The 19,445-nt window shown below is 33.9% G+C and overlaps 2 protein-coding genes across 2 annotated transcripts; one reads left to right on the forward strand and one right to left on the reverse strand.

Annotated features, from left to right (window-relative positions):
• Positions 1–38: 38 nt before the first annotated feature.
• Positions 39–1,577, forward strand: LOC149966658 (ABC transporter G family member 20-like). Its single transcript, XM_090172033.1, has 3 exons — positions 39–88; positions 521–607; positions 937–1,577. Exons 1-3 carry the CDS (start codon positions 79–81, stop codon positions 1,179–1,181), a joined length of 342 nt encoding a protein of 113 aa, XP_090028159.1. The 5' UTR covers positions 39–78; the 3' UTR covers positions 1,182–1,577.
• A 3,679-nt stretch (positions 1,578–5,256) lies between these two features.
• Mtap (Methylthioadenosine phosphorylase) lies at positions 5,257–18,999 on the reverse strand. Its single transcript, XM_090172045.1, has 9 exons — positions 18,887–18,999; positions 16,008–16,094; positions 14,624–14,682; positions 13,826–13,993; positions 9,992–10,094; positions 9,051–9,203; positions 7,985–8,071; positions 7,066–7,188; positions 5,257–5,739 (listed from the first exon to the last, which is right to left on the reverse strand). Exons 1-9 carry the CDS (start codon positions 18,893–18,895, stop codon positions 5,713–5,715), a joined length of 816 nt encoding a protein of 271 aa, XP_090028171.1. The 5' UTR covers positions 18,896–18,999; the 3' UTR covers positions 5,257–5,712.
• Positions 19,000–19,445: the final 446 nt, after the last annotated feature.

Here is a 19,445-nt window from a genome sequence, read left to right on the forward strand (position 1 = left end):
TTCATATTGTTTGATACGAAAATTCATGGTTCTTTCTTTCTTGTTGTCACACTCATCGTTCTACAAGGATTCTGCGGAATGCTATTTGGTGAGCTAATATTTTTACATTACTAACTTGTAAGTGTTAAGAACTAGAAGCTAAAAAGAGTGAGAGATTTTTAAACTAAGACAGTGATCAAAAGTAAAGGATTTTACAAAGTTTTAATCTAGCATTAATAAAGTTTGAGGGAAAAAGAAAGTTAAAACTAAATTTTTCGGGTTTTTGGAAGGAACGAAAATTAACGTTCTTATGCTAATTTTTTATGAAAGAGAAAAAAAATTCAAAAAATAAGATATACCTCAAAAAAATCGAGAGGAACGTAATTTGATAGAGAAAAACTATTATTAACTATTTTTTTCAAAAGGATAAAAATCAACAAGCCAAGGGTATACCTTTCTCGGTTTACAGGAAAAAAAACTATAGTTGAAAAAAAATTGTCAGGTTTAACTGGACAATTTTAACTTTATTTCATTTTTCTAGGATTTTTCATTACAGCAATTGTTGATACAGTTGTGGCAGCTTTAGTAGTACTAATAGGAGCATACTTTATTAGTTTAATCTTATGTGGTAAGTTTTTGCTAGAATATATTTCACCAAAGATTTACGTTCCCTTCTCACATAATTCAGATGAGTCAGAAAAACAAACTTAAATAATTGTAAAGAATTGCATTGGATATCCTTGGTAAAGCTCTTCCTACCAATTTGTTTTTCAAATAGTGAAAAATTACAAAGAAGACATTTTGCGCATTCTTTGAAAATCCATAAATTAAAAAAAATGGCAAATAAGTTGGTTAAAATTCCGATTTTTCCGTACAATGTAAAGGAAACAAATCAAATGATCGATCAAAATCCGATATAATTGACCATAGAAATGGTGTATATATTCTCTTTTTCAGGATTTATGTGGCCCCTAGAAGGCATGACTTTTCCAATACAATGGATAGCCCCATTCTTACCACTGACACAAACAACTGAAGCTCTTCGATCCGTCATGTGGAGAGGATGGGGAATCCAGTATTTTCAAGTCCAAATGGGATTGCTCAGCATCGTAGCCTGGTCGGCTTTTTTCCTCATTGCTGCCATGCTGATATCTCGCGCTCAAAATCCATTGTCCAAACGACCTCTACTGAAATTGCAATAATGTGAATCGAATGAAAATAATTGTTGCAGAAACCAATTGCAAATGTGAAGAAGAATAGTACATATTTATAATGATGATCTGTTTTTAAAAAAAAAACTAATTATTTAATAACGGAGCATTTATTTTATCAGTTATTGGTAAGGTTATATTGAGCACAGGAACAGTTCATCGAGTATATCTTTCATGGTACCACGTGTCCTAACATCATCTTACCTAAATATTAAGCTTTAGTCATCAGATTTTTCATAGGCAAATAATTGAAGACAGTAGCATAATGAAACCTTGTAGAAGTAGTCTCTCAACCGTGTTGCGAGATAGCTATAAACAAATCGTGAACGAAATTGTACTCATTAAAGCCTAGATCACTTTCGGATTTCGTAACTCAGAGTCTCCTGTAACCTTTGAGATAAACGTATAGTAATATCCTTATATTTACAGATTATATATATCACTAACCAAATATTTGAAAATATGTTAAAATGTACTTTATATCAAAATAAATTAAATTTTGGACTCTAGCGAGCTGAAGTTTTTTTAAGTACAGCAGGCCTGATACTCACTTACACAGTAGAATTTAGTGAGTTTAGTGACTAAAAATCTTAAAAAAGTGACTAAATAGTGACTGATAATCTACGGAAAATGGTAAAAAGATACTGTTTTATTGCGTTTTTTGACTAGTTACACACCCTAAATAGTGACTATATAACCATAGGAGATTATATCAGGGTTTTTTTAGACAAGACGAAATTAGACTAGATTTTTTTGTAATCTATTTTCTTTTGAATGACTTGAGCCGATTACTTTTCAACTTCTTCAACTTTCATAACACCAACAAGCATGGCTTGGGCTAATTCCACTTCTACAAAGTTGTCATCACTAAGATCTTTTTTTCAACCGGTCATTAATTAAAAAAAATAAAAGCGAACTTAGTTTGATTTGGTTTTATTATTTTTTTAAAAAAAGGGTTCTAAGATCGTTTTCTAACGTTCAATGCTAAGGAAATCTAAAAATTCGAAAAAAGTGATAAATGGTAACAAATTTTGGGAAAAGTGACTTTTAGTGACAGATTTTAAAAAAGGTGATTTTAAGTGAGAAAAGTGACTCAGTATCAGGCCTGGTACAGGGGAGACTACAGTCCACTAACCGCTACGTGGAGTGGTTAGCGCTTTCACCTCTCAGCAAGAGGAGCCGGGCTCGTTCGCAGCTTCTGGCACTGGGTGATAACTCGGAACCACTCCTTCGGCCTGAAGTGATGGGCAAGGGCACAGAACTGCGTAGGCTTAGGTTTGCGTTCAATAGAAATAAATCAAAGGTAAGTAGATAAAACAATATTTATTAAGTTTACTACATTGAATCCCATTTTAATAACTTTAGTTAAATTTCAAAAATATTTTTAATAAACGTTTTACGTAGTTCTACCAATATTTTCATTTATTCTTTCAAGACGCAGACGACTCCATTAGGATAAAGTCGTCTAGTGACAACGGCAACAATTTTGTTTATGGCTTATTTTCGGCTCTTTCCCTCTTAATATTTTAAGCTCTACAGTCAAATAAACTCTCCTTGCGATCTTTAGCTCTGTGAAACCACTTAGTTTGTTTCATAACTCATAAACACCCAGAATATTTTAAAATAATATAGCAATTTCCATGTGTTTCACAAAGGTTTTTCGTAACAATTAATATTGTAAGTAACGCATAGAAAGTGGGGTGGCGAAGTGGTTAGCACTATCACCTCCAAGCAAGATTAACCGAAACTGGGAATCACTCCTTCTGCATTGAGGTTGTCGACGTTGGTAAGAGGGGTTTGCCACCTATATCGGTGGCAAACCCCTCTATATAGCTCAACAGTTTCCCTTGTCCTTAAAAACTTGCTTATGTGAATTTTAACAATAAGTGTAAGGAGCTGTTAGCTCGCCTGGAATAAAGGTCTTATTATTATTAATTAACCCGGCCACCAGTAATTGGCTTCTCAAGTCACTAGTTGACTTAGGCTGATTATTAAAACTATACTATAGGGAAAAGCTCAGCTACGCTGAAGTTATAGGTAGCTATGTCAGTTTACTGAGGTTAAGAAGGGACAGGTATTTGAGATGATAATAAATAGTTTAAAGACGAAATAAATTCGGATATGTTTTAGTTTTTTCTTTTACACTCGTACGGAATTTAGTTGATTACGGTATATGTTTTAAAAGTGTGTCGGGTTTGACTGTGGCCATCTGGTGACCGTCGCTGTATATATATATATATCGGACCATAAAAAAAAATACATAACCGTATTGGTAACCACAATTGATGGCCACTCGTAAACCACGTTTTTGATTTAAAAAACATCGAAGTTTAAACCAAGTGTACAAGACCAATGTACAAAAATGACCCTAAGATAGGGCTGTGCGAGTCAATCGAGTCGGGTATCGAGTATGAAATTTTTTTCATCGAGTTATAAAGTAATTGATTAAGGGGAAATTTTCTCTTGTTCGAGTCAAGTAATTCAGAGTCGGGTCATCGAGTATACTTGATTAGGAGCTGGTTTTGTTTGAATGTTAAAAAATATTCCTTTAATTTAAATTAACCACAGTTTCCACAACTTTATAGTGACTAGTGGGATATAAAAGGCTAATTTACTATCCTACTAGTCTAATTATAGTAATTAATGGTAAAATGACAATATAATGTACATTTTTTAAATTATTGATGTACCATCTGTCCGTATATTGCTTCGGAAGTTAAGACTCCTGAGTTCTAGCACCGGCCGACATCCGAACTCGTGAAGTGACACTCCAAACCAAAACCCAAACTTAATAATATAGTTTGAAGAAAAAGCTCGCAAGCGCACATCGTATTAAAAACCGTAATCCATCCCCAAGGTCATTCAAGGCATTTGTTGTTTGTACGTCTTAAAGGTACCGTTTATTATCGCCACCGCAAAAAGTTACCAAAACCCCTCTTTGACCTTAGAGCAGCTTATTCGAGTAATCGGGTACCCGACTAGGCAATTTTTTGGTACTCGATAATCGAAGAGTATTTTCCAATTACTTATTCGAGGTCGAGTACTCGAACTCGACCTCAAACAATGCCTAGTAATCGATGATGTTCGAGTACTCACACAACCCTACCCTATGTATTACTGTTTTCCTTTTCAGCCTATATAAAGCGGCCTTTTTTATTACCTTTAATGCCTGATAATCGAAAACGATGGGCGTTAAATTTTTAAACCGGAAGAATGTAATGTGGTTCGACGCGTTCTTTCATTTCATTCTGACAATGAACCCACTTATTTTTAAATAGTTCCCAGTGGTTCAACAGTTCTCTGAAAACTAAATGACTGGTCTCAGGAGCAGTTATATTTACCCTACATTATTAGTTACAGGTAGTGTTCTACGGGGACCCCGACCCCGAAAAACCCCGACAATTTTCCCCGACCCCGACCCCGGTACCGAGGATCAAAAATAAAGTCGGGGGTGTCATTTTTCGGGGTTAATATTCGGGAATGTATGTTTGGGCTTTGGAATTGGAGCCTATTTATTCCCCTATATACGTTTTTTTATATTTGACTTTCTCTCCCTGGCCTCATGTTTTTCGCGTAATGAGAATAGCCTTATTATAAAAGGCGACCTTTGGAAGTTGTGAACTTGTAATTCGTTTTAGTTGAATTTCGCGAGTTCGCCTCTCCACTCTCCAGTGATTCTAGTCTTGTCGGAGTCGCCGTTTAGTCACTTTAAAAAGCAAGTAATATTTTTTTTAAATGCCTAAGCAATCGGTTATTTGGAATATTTTTTTTAATACTGTAACTAGCCAGTTTTAAGTCTATAATAAATAGTATATAATGTTTTATTTGGTAATTTTTTTACTATAAACCTTTTTCCACGAAATTATTTGGTTCTTTTAGTTATAAATAAGCCAGTATAGATGTTTTAGGCGGTGGCCTACTGGCCTTACCTTATCCCAACTATTTTTATCAGGGATAGCTTAACCTGGACCCCGACCCCGACTTAATTTTTTCGGGGATAGCTTAACCCCGACCCCGACTTAATTTTGACCCCATACGAACACTAGTTACAGGTAACACGGGAAAAGCAATGCTCAAATTATTTTTAATTCAAAAGTAATTTACAAGAAATATTGATGTTTCATATTTGTTAGAAATAATATATACGTATCCGAGTGGACAATAGTATCAACGGCCGTAATAACTTGATTTCCAATAAATGAAACTGCCATAATTAAATGTTGCTAATTATCGTTTACATTTTTCTACATTTTCTAAAAAATGCATTTGCGGTAGAAATGTTCTGTTTAATAGATTTAACTAATAATTATTTTAAATCAAGAAATATAATTTCAAAAACAGAGCTTCACATAAACCTTTTTTGTTTAAATCTAGAAATAATAATTACTTGATAAACAGACCAATTGTATTAGAAATATATTTTAAATTATAACATTATTATGAAATTGTAAACTTAATAATTTTTTTAAGGAGCCGACATTTATGGAAAGAAAAATGAACTCCCCTTGCATCACAAGCCATCCTACATTACTGAACCTTGAACTTCATCCTAAAAATATTAAGAACATAATTGTATGTTTATAGCAAGGGAAGAATTGGTCAATAATTATCAAAAACAAAAATTATACAGACTTACACGAAGTAAGTATTGTTTTGAAAATTGGGGCTAACTTCATTTCAAATTCCCCATTACACACTCAGCCAAATCTTCACTGGACTTTATCCCCCCAAGTTTAAGACAGCGAGTAGTTTAAAAGTGTCTTCTTTCAACGAATCATCCTGGCCACTAATCTAGGAATGGCACACGCGTTCACATTTTGCCAAAGGCTGTAGGAATAGGGCCTCTTCAGGCTACAAACCTAACAAGTGGGTTACGTGACCCAAATAATAGTCTTACACGAGCTTACTGTATCGAGTTTGTGAGTTAAACTAAGCCAAAAATAAATAAGCACGACGATTTATTTGAGTGTACATATATGTATTAAACTACTATTCCCCGGCGCCAGTCTAAACGTAGTGACGATTCCTGCGTCCTCTCCCCAGCCATTTCGCGGTACAGCTCTACCCCAGCGCCAGTCTAGACGTAGTGACGATTCCCGCGTCCTCTCTTGTGTGTCACGTGACTGTCCCGTGTCTCTTTCTCTAAGAGTTGTAGGAAGATGCTTCTAACTTTTGATTGTTACTTCTAGAGGCTGATTTCCTCGCGTGGCTGTTATTCGCAATGGCAAGCGAGGATTCTTCTAAGTTTAGTATGATTTCTACCGTGCCGTGTCATGCCTACGGCGGCGGCGGCGGACGCCGGACAACGGACCGAGACCAGGAGTCTTACTAAGAGCCTATACGGCTCGTGTAAGACTAAAAAGCAAATAACAGCGCTCCTAGCGGCAATAACAATAGTTATTTGAAATACCATAAAACGTCTTACTTTATACTCACTTTAAGGCTAAAGTACGGACAATTATAAACGTATTGGTGATTTTTTACTACAGGCACTGTCATTTTAAATGTCCTATAGGCTTCGAGATTAGGAAATATAGCGCCATCTGCCTTATTATCCGTCAACTAAATATGTGAAGAAATGATTTTCGGTTTAACTTTAGCTGTTGTGCAGAGATAATTTCGATCGAGCAGACAGCTTTCAATATTCAATTTAAAACACGTTCGGTAGGCGACAACACTTATGTACAAAATTTTAACTACGCACGAAGCCTATACTTTTCAAGTCCCTGTTCAGGTCACTAGATGAGTTCGAAATTTGAACTCCAGCGTAAATAAAATAGTGGACACGATCTCGGTGGCAGCATTTAGGCCAACCTTATTGCGCCAGAAATCCGGAACAATGAGTTCTTGGTCAAGTAATGAAAAGTAAACTTGCCTTATTAGCTTTAAGAATATCGCTCCAGTCTTTCGCGGCTATAATTGGAATGGCTTTCTTAATTACTTCGGTCGCCTTGTGCGAATTGGCTCTCATGCATTCCAACACCTTACTAGTGCTCACCTAAGTGAAAACAAAGTTCAATAAATTAATAGTTAAGGGATTACTTTACTTGAGGGTTTAAACCAAGTGGCTGTTTTAACTTTGTTACGAATTAATCTAAATTGGTCCCAATTATCTGTACATTTTCTTACGAAAACACTACGAAACTAAAACTAAAACGTTTGTTGGTCAAACTATTTGTACATAATTGAAATGAAAAAAAGTAAAACTGCGTTTCTGGGGAGATCATTGTAATATTCAAAACCGAAACTTAATCTACAACAACCCATTTTAAAGCGATACTCCTGTTCTATATTTGTTTATAGGCTAATAATAACCAAGTGGATTAAGGCCAATAGAGCGTTCTATAAAATCGGTGTGGTGTGCTTCCCCCTTTTGAGTTTGCAGGAGGTGAAGGTTTGGCCGGTTTTTCGTGTGAGAGAAAAATATTTAGCGAAAGATTTTTTAATTTGCACGCCCGGTGCCTTCCGGATATAAGAGACCTAAGCCTAAATTGAGCGAATTAAAAAGTAACGCTAGTTCGCAAATCGCTCATACGGGGTTACGGGCGCTGGCGACAGCCCCTAAAATGGCCGCGAAAATTCAAACCCAAACACTTGGGGTTATTTTGCGTTTCAACTTTTTTTTCCAAGACAAAAAAAGGTACGTGTTAGTATATTGAACGTATTGTTGATCTTTTGATACGCAAATAAGGCGATATTTGAAAACGCTTGGCCGTTCCCCTTTAAATAAATTCCTTTTCTACTACAAAATATGACAATTTACGATAATTATTAAAATTCGAAAATGAACCTACTGCTTCCTCACTCTCATGCCAGCAATCGTAGTCTGTAGTTAGAGCGATAGCCGCGTAACACAAGCCGGCTTCTTTGGCCAAAACTACCTGTTTAAATAAAAAAATTAAAAACTTTCAAGAAAGTATAGACACCCGAGCTGCGTTTAGTCGGTAAGAATCTTTGAGAAAGGTTATTAAAGGGCCAACGAATCGTTTGAAATCAACTCGAAGGACCAATAATATTCCAAATAGGATCGGTCGCATCTGTTATCACCATTTAAGGAGGGGGTGGAGCTACCTGAAATTTGGGATGACATATGGAAATGATTCTGTAACTTCATTGTTTCTGGTGAATCAACGACTTTCAATTTTCTGCCACTAGGTTTAACCGAAGCATATTATGATTGGCGCTAGTTACGTTAAAGATGTGTTAGCAGACCATTTTTTTATTTAATTCATACTCCCTTTAAATAGTCTGGCCAAAATGTAGAAACTATCAGAACTTAGTAAAAAGTTAAGAATACTTAAAAATTTGACGCACCCATACTTTAAAAAGAATAGGTTCATAATGCAACGTACTACTAGTTTCGATACAAATTCTCAAATTATTTTCGTTCAAGCATTTAGAGCTAGCCTTACTAGCACAACTATTGAAGTGTAGTGAAAGGTTACCCAGGGTTGGCAAAATCAAATCAATCGATTTTTTTATTGAGATAGGATTTTTTTAATTTATTGAATTTATTGATTTTATACAATGAATGGCTCTTTTTCTGTATAGTAAACGGATATTTTGCTTTCATTAATTAGCTAATTTGGAATTAAACCTAAACTTAATTACTATTTAATATTTTAGTTTTATCAGATTTGCTTTGTATTTTAAATTTTAAATCCCACTGATCGCAATCCCATTGATTCCAATCCGATTGATTCCAATCCGATTGATTCCAATCCGATTGATTCCAATCCGATTGATTCAAATCCAATTGATCCCAATCCGATTGATTCAAATCCAATTGATCCAAATCCGATTGATTTAAATAATAAACAAGAATACGAAAGGATAAATAACAATAAACAAGGATTTTACTTCAGGTACTGTGGTCATATTAATGAGGTCTCCGGCCCAGGCTCGAAACATATGACTCTCGGCTTTACTGGAGAACCTCGGTCCCTCGATTGTGATCATGGTCCCTTTTTCATGATACGGAAAACCAAGCTCTTCAGCAACATTTATAAGAATCTACATGAACACATTTTAGGAAATTTCGATTAGAACAAAATCAAAACGTGGAAACAAATACCACCTCTCTAATGTCTACGCTCTCAACATGCAGCGAAAGACCAAAATATTTGACAATGAACATGACTAACAGTATAATATTTTAATTATGATAGCATCCAGTAGGAAAACCTTTGCTTTCGCTTGTGTACAATTAGTGCTAAAGAATGACCGTATTTCATGAACTCAGGAACGGATGGAAAGCCAGATCTGTTCATTATATTTTACATCGAATTTTGTCTACAATTTCCGTGACGAATCAGCTAATATGAGTAAGCATTGTATCCTCCCCCTAAATTTCGACGGATGGTAACAAATGTCCAATTATATTTCCTGAGATTAATTTTATATCAAAGTTAACTACTTTTGACGTTTTCGTAAAATACTTGTTTTTCAAAATACATATTTTCATCGAATTCACATAGCGTGAACTGTATTGCATTGTATTAGCTTTCGATTGACGTTTAAAACACCCTATTCCTACAACGCCAACCGGATATATTACGTATTTTAGACATCGCGTTTACGCCATCTTGAAATGGCCGCCATTTTGAATGGGATTTCGGCTATCCTATTGGATCATCTATACACCTAAAAGCTTACTTCCCTTTGTAATCTTTGTGCTACGTCACAAGAAGCAGCCAAACTTGTTTCTATTTGCGGTTCCCCACAATCATTCCTAGTAGTAAGCATGAGTTCCTAGCTTTTTCCTTGCTACCCTTTTCACCATTAAGCCAACACTCACTGACCTTTCTAGTTTCAGAGCAAAACGGAGTATGCATAGGAATGTGGCATATTCCTTTAAGGGAACCCGGTTGACCGTCGTAAAATGTCGATGTTCTTTTAGAAGTCCTATTAAACAAAACAAGAGATACAATAGCATTAAGCCAGGGCTCCAGGCAGAATTGGTAATGATGGGAAAAAAGAAGGAACTGTATTTTAAGTACTTATTTGTAAAATAATTATTTAACACGAAAATTAAATCAAACAAATAACGCACAAACATATTCCATGTGAGGAGTGAGCAATAGCCCAAGAAATAAACGTTCTTACGACACGCCCTAATTCTACAATAATGAAGATATTAAACCGCGGTTTTTTGCATAATTTTGTTTGAAACCTTACTAGTCAATGATTGAAGACTTATATTCAGATTTCTTTTTAATATTTAATTTTAAATATTTTATAAACTGTAGTTTTTGGAAACTGGCGGCCTTGAAATTAAAATTAAAACTGCTCTCGATAAGTTTGACATAAATCTAGTTTACGATTGAAAATGGCACCGCTAGTCCAAGGAACTAATTTTGAATTCAATTAAAACCGTATTTTTGAGTAGTTCGCCTAACTGACGCGCGAAGTCGCTACGGTCTTGGTGAGCGACTTCCTTAAAAAATAGCAAACTTCAAATGTAACGCGCTAAAATATCGTTTTATTACGCGATCTAATATTTCCGCGCGAGTCCGTTATTTAAATGCGCGTGCGCCGCTCTCAGCTTTAACAGTACAATGAGCTAAACTAAATCACGTGAAATTGAAATGAAAATATTTTTCTAATAACACCGGCAAGAGACGTGTTTCAGCGCCATCTCTTATTTTTTCCCAGAAACACAAAACCACTTAATTTGCCTTAACCATTTAGATATTCAACATATCGAAACCATATATACGTTTTCATATATGTTCATAAATAAGTACCACAACGTTTTTAGTATAATTTTTAAGGATTTGGTTGTATTTTCAATTGACTATGGAATCTAATTATTGTGTTGCTAAATTTAAAAACTATGAAATTACTAAAGAAACTAAATACTATTTGCTACTGAAGAAAGTTAAGTTACTAAATTTCAAATTACAATACAGCTAAATTGCAAAATAAAAGTTATTAAATTACTAATTAGAAAATTATTAAATTACTGATTAGAAAATTACTAAACTGCTTATGCTTAGTTAATGGTACAGTTGTTACTATATGCGTTGGTAGTAAGTTTTGTATTAGATAAAAAACGTCGTTACATTTGCATATATTTTTAAAAGATTTTTCTTTTTACAATATAAACATGAGCGTCTGACCGGTTTCGTCGGGCTTATCCCTTCATCGTCGGAGACAAAAACTTCCATGCTAGTTACAAGACCATATATATAGACAGCCCTTTGTTTGTTGCTTCTCGAAATCTCAACATGTAAAGGTCAACTGTGTTTTTTAGCGTGGTGTTGGGCTGTATATATATTGTCTTGTAACTAGCATGGAAGATTTTGTCTCCGACGATGAAGGGATAAGCCCGACGAAACCGGTCAGACGCTCATGTAAATATTGTAAAAAGAAAAATCTTTTAAAATATATATATATATATGCAAATGTAACGACGTTTTTTATTTAATACAAAACTTACTAAACTGCTTTTAAGAAAATTACTAAACAGCCAATTACTAATTTCCTAATCAAGCCAATTACTAATTTCCAAAATATACAAATAACTAATTTCCAAAATATACAAATAACTAATTTCCAAAATATGCAAATAACTAATTTCCAAAATATGCAAATAACTAATTTAGTAAACGGGTAATTACCTATATTTAGCAATTTACTAATTATGTAATTACTAAATTACTTTTTTAAATTAATAATTTCCTAATTTGGTAATTACTAAGTTTGTAGTAACTATATTACTAATTTTTAAATAAATTTCTTATTTGGTAATAATTTTATAGCTACTAAATTGCAAATTATGTAGTTACTAAATTGCCAATTTTGTAGTTACTAAATTTGTTAATTTTGTAGTTACTAAATTTGTTAATTTTGTAGTTACTAAATTTGTTAATTTTGTAGTTACTAAATTTGTTAATTTTGTAGTTACTAAATTTGTTAATTTTGTAGTTACTAAATTTGTTAATTTTGTAGTTACTAAATTTGTTAATTTTGTAGTTACTAAATTGCTAAATTTGTAGTTACTAAATTGCTAAATTTGTAGTTACCAAATTGCTAGTTTTGTAGTTACCAAATTGATAATTTTGTAGTTACCAAATTGATAATTTTGTAGTTACCAAATTGATAATTTTGTAGTTACAAAATTTCTAATTTTCTAGTTACAAAATTTCTAATTTTCTAGTTACAAAATTTCTAGTTTTGTAGTTACAAAATTTCTAATTTTGTAGTTACTTAATTGTTAATTTTGAAGTTACTAAATTGCTAATTTTATAGTTACTAAATTGTTAATATTGTAGTTACTAGATTGCTAATATTGTAGTTACTAGATTGCTAATATTGTAGTTACTAGATTGCTAATATTGTGGTTACTAAATTTCTCATTTTGTAGTTACTAAATTTCTAATTTTGTAGTTACTAAATTTCTAATTTTGTAGTTACTAAATTTCTAATTTTGTAGTTACTAAATTTCTAATTTTGTAGTTACTAAATTTCTAATTTTGTAGTTACTAAATTTCTAATTTTGTAGTTACTAAATTTGTAATTTTGTAGTTACTAAATTTGTAATTTTGTAGTTACTAAATTTGTAATTTTGTAGTTACTAAATTTGTAATTTTTAGTTACTTAAATTCTAATAAGTTACTAACTCTGTACATTACTAAGTTACTAATATTGCATGCCAATAATTACTAATTTCACAATTTCATAGATTTAATAATTACTATTTTGGAAAATTGATAATTTTATCCTTTTACAAAATACGAAGTTAGGAGATTGGCATGTTAGTCATTTACTCTTTCTTAACTTAATAAATTACTTATGTATACAATTAGACAAATTACTTAATTAATACTTTCGTTTGTTATCAAAATAAATGTTAAATGATATACTGTTTATTTTTCAAGTTAAGTAAATTACTAAAATGATTAATTTGTATATTTTCAGTTTAATACGTTTTTAAATTACAAAATTGGTAATTTGCAATTAGAGCGAAATACATTTATTAAATGAATCGGTTTTGAGTCTAAACTTTTAACTTCGCCTTGAAGGCGTATCGACCGAATTACCGCGTATCGGTTTAATTTAATACAGAAATAAATTTTAGTTTCCCCAAACGTTGTTGGTCTTTTTACCTCTCCGACCGTGTTCATTGTTATCTTTTGACCAACGGTTGTTCTCGTTTTCTTCGGTTTTAGAAAGACGCTCACAAACCCATTTTTATTTAAATACACTACGATTACAATCTCTTAAAACTGCCGAACTCAACCTAGAAAATGTCGATCTCGACCCGTAAAAATGGTGAAGTCGACCATCAAAATGATAATCTTTAAAATTGGAAATTTGGGCGCTTCACCATCAAATTTTTGTTCGAAATATAAATATGAAGAGTAGTTTAGTATAGTCCAACGATATAAATCGACAATTTTATTCTTAGCAAGTGCAGCTGTGTTTCCATTTTGATAAAAATAATTCTTTTGTAAGCTATTTTATATATTTGTAAAAATAAAGCTGCACTGATGAAAAACAAATTTCATTGTTTGGACAATACTCCAACTCTTTTATAACATAGTCTTTTCATGGCATGGAATGAGCTGTCGCTTCGGTTTTTACTACATTACGGCAAAACAGTTAATTAAAACGACCATTACATTACTTGCCTGTCAATAAACTGATCAATAAAAACTAAATCTCCTGGATGTTTATCTTCCCGCAAAGACCCACAAGCAGTCGTAACGATGACGTGGGTGCAACCGGCTTCCTTGAGCGCCCAAATATTGGCTCTAAAGTTAATATTTGAAGGCATAATATCATGCTTCCGTCCATGCCTGAGGAAATGAAAACAATTATAATTTGAAATACCGGATAAATTATTGCTTCTGTTGGACTCAATCAATTTTTTGGTTCAATTATTGTTCACACAAAAATATGTTTAGTTTTCTCCCCTAAACAGGTCTCAGGTTCTCAATAGGCCTTTTAATTATCGTTTTAGCAAAAATGTATTTACTCATCCTCCTTGGTCATTCCCTCTTGAGTGAGTTGCCAGAAAATTTCGTTTGAAAACGATCTCACATTTTACGGACTGACGTAGAAAACAACAGACCTTTAGGAGCCTCTTTTAAAAATCACTGATGACCACAATCTACATTTCAAATAATACCACTATGTCTCTTTAATTGGGATCGAAAACGTTTGATTTATCTAAATTAATGTGGATACCGTTTCTGTAGGTAAACTTTACGCAAATTGTAAGTAAGTTGTCATACAAATTGAATATTTTGGCATAAAAGAATTGAAAACTATTCAAAAACAAAGCATGAATGTCATATGTTTGCGATGCTTGAAAACAACCTTTTGCGTGTAACTTTTTTAAATATAACGTGTCCCTAAAAGACTTACCCCAACAGTGGCTCATCACCCAAAACTAAAACAATTAAGCATACAAAGTGATGTCTAACCTGGCTAATAAGACACATGGAACTCCAGAAATGTTTCCTTCAATAAGAACGTCGGATGGCTAAAAAGGAATAAAATTTTAAATATAGTTATACTGTCGGGAGAATGCCTACGTTGGGCGATCTGCGGGCATCATGGTCGATGACGTCAGCCTTAGGGAACCAATAAGATAAGAAACAAGGTCGATTTCATTGTTTAGGAGGACGGAGCTTACTACTCGATAATGTGGTTATTAATTACTATCATAACAAGTTTATTCTTTTACAAATATGGCAGTTGAAGGACTATATTGTGAGTAACAAGGTTACGTCACGTTGTCTTCGTTGAAGGACATTCTTTAAAAAAATATTTTGACATAACGAAACATTATTATACAGTGTCGTTTTTTGCTCGAAAAGTTCATTGTTTTCAAAAACTATAATCGCTATAATATTGACATTTTTATGGCTTGTAATTCATGCCGGGCCGGGTATTGTTTTCTGAAAACTCATCAATCTCTGAAAATATTTTTACAATTTTAAAAATATTATATTTTCACCACTATGTGCTAGATCAAATTAATCAATGAGAAAGTTGAGGAGCGTCATCAAAAACTTACGAATATCGTTAGTTCGATAGAAAAAAAGAGTAAAAGACCAATTTTTAACTGAAAAACACGACTTGAAAAATTGACTAGTTGGGCAAGCCAAAATACGGTTGCATACTTTTACTAAGAATTTAGCAGGATATGGTGGCTCAACCTATAGTTTAAACGTTGCTCTGTGTTATGGAGAGGGTGGAAGAAATCTAACCATGGTGTGCGAGAAGCATAGTAAGGCAAGCGGTCGAGCTTAAGCCTGTGTGGCGGATAATTGAGCCATTATTGTAACATTCAAAATTAATATCATTGCCATTTTCTTTAATTATTTCGTGAACTTACTTTCCAACACCTATTTTTGAGGAAGCTTTGTTTTAAGAAAAATAAAACCACAAAACCAATAAAAAACTATTTTTTGGAAATTAAATGGCCAAGTCCAAAAAATAAGTCAAAAAGAATGATTTACTAAGTCATTTTTAGTAAGTGTAAAAATTCGCCAATTTGATCTAGCACCTAGTGCTAAAAAAATAATATTCTGAAAATTGTGAAAATATTTTCAAAAATCGATGAGTTTTCAGAAAATATTGTCTGCCGGCATGAATAACGAACCATAAAAGTTTCAATATCCTAAGGATTTTAGTTTTTGATAAACATTTTCGAGTAAAAATACACCCCGTATAGTAGAAACTGATGTCTATTTGCAGTTTTAGAGAAGTAAATAATTAAAAAAAATATCATTTTCATGTATTGGGCAATGGGCATGGCCCAACGTAGCTGTGTTTTAGCGACAATTTATATGAAATACTTACATCTCCGAAAGGTGTTGTAACCTTTTTCTCCACTTTGTTCAAAAGAACATCTGGATTGTCCAAACCGGACCCCCCGATTATTCCAACCTGAAGAAATGGGGAAACTTGTATAAGACGATTAATATTTATCGAATGGTATTTCTATCATTACTAGTAAAAATATACGAACGGTTTTGTAAAAGAAGGCCTTCAAAATTTATCTCACTGAATTACCATCTAATTCGTTAAATTTAGGTACAAGCAATAAATGGTTAGATTCTACCCCATCTATGTTTCCGGTTTGTGTTTAAAAAGTCGACGAACTTACGCTACGAAGTACGCGAGGAAGGTAACAAAGACTTGGTTGAATGGTATTCCCATTTTTCAACGAGGGGCTAACAAGTACACCGATTACGTAATCATTAATGAGTACAGATGAGTACAGATGATTCCGATGAGAACAGATGATAACGATGACTACACAAATGATTACGATGAGTACACAAATGATTACGATGAGTACACAAATGATTACGATGAGTACAGATGATTACGATGACTACACAAATGATTACGATGAGTACACAAATGATTACGATGAGTACAGAATGATTACGATGAGTACAGAATGATTACGATGAGTACAGAATGATTACGATGAGTACAGAATGATTACGATGAGTACAGAATGATTACGATGAGTACAGAATGATTACGATGAGTACAGAATGATTAGGATGAGTACACAGGCCACCCAAAACTTTAAAATTGTTACAAATGAGTAATTGAGAGTTCCAATGAAAACGAGTGATTACAGATGATTACGCGCTATTCAAATGATTACACCCGTGATTTCATTATGATTACGCGCTATTCAAATGATTACACCCGTGATTTCATTATGATTACGGGTGATTACAGATGAGTACGAAGAATACAGATGATTACGGGATTACGAATGAGTACAAAAGATTACAGAAGATTACGTAATCATTACAATTAGGGTGTACACCGATTACGGGAAGTGGTTAGCCCCTCGTTTTTCAAATAGTGTATTCAAATTCCCAAATAAAGTTCGTAAAATAAGTTGTTCTAAAGATATAAAGACGAATTTTGAGTGATCCCTCTAACTGATTATTGTCCATGGTTAAATTAGTTAAATAAAATAATTACACTGGGAGTATTTTCTTAAATTTATAACATCATTTTTATAACACGTTTTTTAAATGTAATGAGTTTCTAGGCATGAGACTCATTTTGAACTAATCGTAAGAATAATTTACTATAGGTCAGTTTTTATGAATTTTTATTTTTATAATAAATTTTTACGAATTTGTTCTGGCTATGATATTCTACCCGATTTTTTTATAATATTGTTTATTTTTTAAATTTCCCTTTGTAAACAGGGTTGACTGATTTAAATGACGATTTAAATCCATGATTTTTTTACATTGATTATAGCACATTCAATTTAGTTTAGTTTAAAATGGTACGTTATGACATCTAGTTTATCATTAAATTAAAGGTTGTAATTTCTACGTTACGTAACAAAAAATTAACTTTTTCGACACGAAGAGTTAACAATGAAGAAAATTTTCATTCCCACTAAGCTGAAGATGGCGCTACGCAACATTACGGGGATTTCCCGCTTTTATTGACTACCGGCGCGACCAGAGTTGGGCAAAAATCAAAATTTCCGAGCTCTTTTTTTGTCTGAGACTGGAGCTCGCGCTCTTCTCTTTTTTTTTGCCCGAGAGTAGAGCTGGCGCTCGCGGCGCTCTTCAGTTTTTTGCCGGAAGGTGGAGTTCGCGCTCGCGCTCTTCTGTTTTTAGCCGGAGAGTGGAGCTCACGCTCGCGCTCTTCTGATTTTTGCCGGAGAGTGGAGCTCGCGCTCGCGCTCTTCTGTTTTTAGACGGAGAGCGGAGCTCACGCTCGCGCTCTTCTGATTTTTGCCGGAGAGTGTAGCTTGCACTCGCGCTCTGCTGTTTTTTGCCGGAGAGTGGAGTTCGCGCTCGCGCTCTTCTGCTTTTAGCCGGAGAGTGGAGTTCGCGCTCGCGCTCTTCTGTTTTTAGCCGGAGAGTGGAGCTCACGCTCGCGATCTTCTGATTTTTGCCAGAGAGTGGAGCTTGCGCTCGAACTCTTCTGCTTTTTTTGCCGGAGAGTGGAGTTCGCGCTCACGCTCTCCTATTTTTTGACGAAGAGTGGAGCTCGCGCTCTTCTGATTTTAGCCGGAGAGTGGAGTTCGCGCTCGCGCACGTCTATTTTTTGCAGTAGAGAGGAGCTCGCGCTCGCGCTCTTCTGTTTTTTTTTTTTGCCGGAGAGTGGAGCTTGCGCTCGCGGCGCTCTTCAGTTTTTTGCCGGAGAATGGAGCTCGCGCTCGCACTCTTCTGTTTTTTTTTGCAGGAGAGTGGAGCTTGCGCTCACTTTCATAATAATTTATGTAAATAATTTTAATTTATTTTACGTAGAAATTAATTTCCTTCATTTATTAAATTATAATTCGATGACGTTGTCAATTATGCGGAGGAATTAAACAATTTTTTTATCTAAGAAATTTCAGTTATGTATATATATTCAAAAAAATGAGCATTATAATACCCGTTAGTTTTAAAATATCAAAAATAATAAATTAACTGAAACACATATTGCTGCTCGTTTTACGGATGTAACACATCCGAAAAACGAGGAATAATTAGTCGTATTCAAACAATAAAATATTAAACACAGCAGTCCTACTCTATAACAAATACGCAACGCGCGCGAGAATTACAATAGGCTTGGGAGTTGGGATCAGGCAACATAACAAAAACGCAATTTAGAAATCATAGACTAATCGAACAAAAATATATAATCTAAGTCCAGTTTAAAAATTAATAATTAATTAATCATAAATGACTTACTTTGGTCATGATTCGATTAAAATGACTAGCAATTTACACATAAGTAAAACACGTTGCCACTCAGAAATCCAGTAGAAATTATGCGACTAAATATGCGACAGCTTTTCCTATTAGAGTTAAAGCTTGGAGAAATAAACATGGAAATCTTATGGGTAATTTGAATGATGCCTAGAAATGGCAAATGTGCCAAATACCGTGGCAGACGACAGGCAGATTTCAGCCAATCATAGCTCAAAGAGTGGTTCCGCCAAGAGTTTAGGGTCACCTAGCTTTTATAATTTTTTCATTACTTTACCCTAGAAACAGCATTTGATCACTCTATGCCTTTATTTACTATCTTGAAATATGGTGCTTTGGGCGAACGACAAATTTTTTCGGATCTAAGTTTTTTCATTATTTTCATTATTCTTTTGTTATTTATTCTTTTAATTACAATAATGCCGTCGTGATGTTTCAATCCATCGTGTAAAAAGCGGCGCGAAATGTGCCATTTTTCACGTAATAAACATTAAGACTCGGACTAGAAACGGCGGGCAATAAATAGTTTGCACCTAAGGGA

The sequence above is a fragment of the Leiobunum rupestre genome, chromosome 1 (genome assembly GCF_980474605.1).
Source record: "Leiobunum rupestre chromosome 1, qqLeiRupe1.1.hap1, whole genome shotgun sequence".
In the NCBI taxonomy this organism is placed as follows: domain Eukaryota; kingdom Metazoa; phylum Arthropoda; class Arachnida; order Opiliones; family Sclerosomatidae; genus Leiobunum; species Leiobunum rupestre.

Excerpts from the sequence above, each read along its gene's own strand:
- Mtap (XM_090172045.1), bottom strand. Across the intron at positions 13,994-14,623 it reads CCATGTGTCTTATTAGCCAG|GCATGGACGGAAGCATGATA; the intron begins GTTAGACATCAC and ends TCATTTCCTCAG. Across the intron at positions 10,095-13,825 it reads ATTGATCAGTTTATTGACAG|GACTTCTAAAAGAACATCGA; the intron begins GCAAGTAATGTA and ends TTTGTTTAATAG.
- LOC149966658 (XM_090172033.1), top strand. Across the intron at positions 608-936 it reads TATTAGTTTAATCTTATGTG|GATTTATGTGGCCCCTAGAA; the intron begins GTAAGTTTTTGC and ends TCTCTTTTTCAG.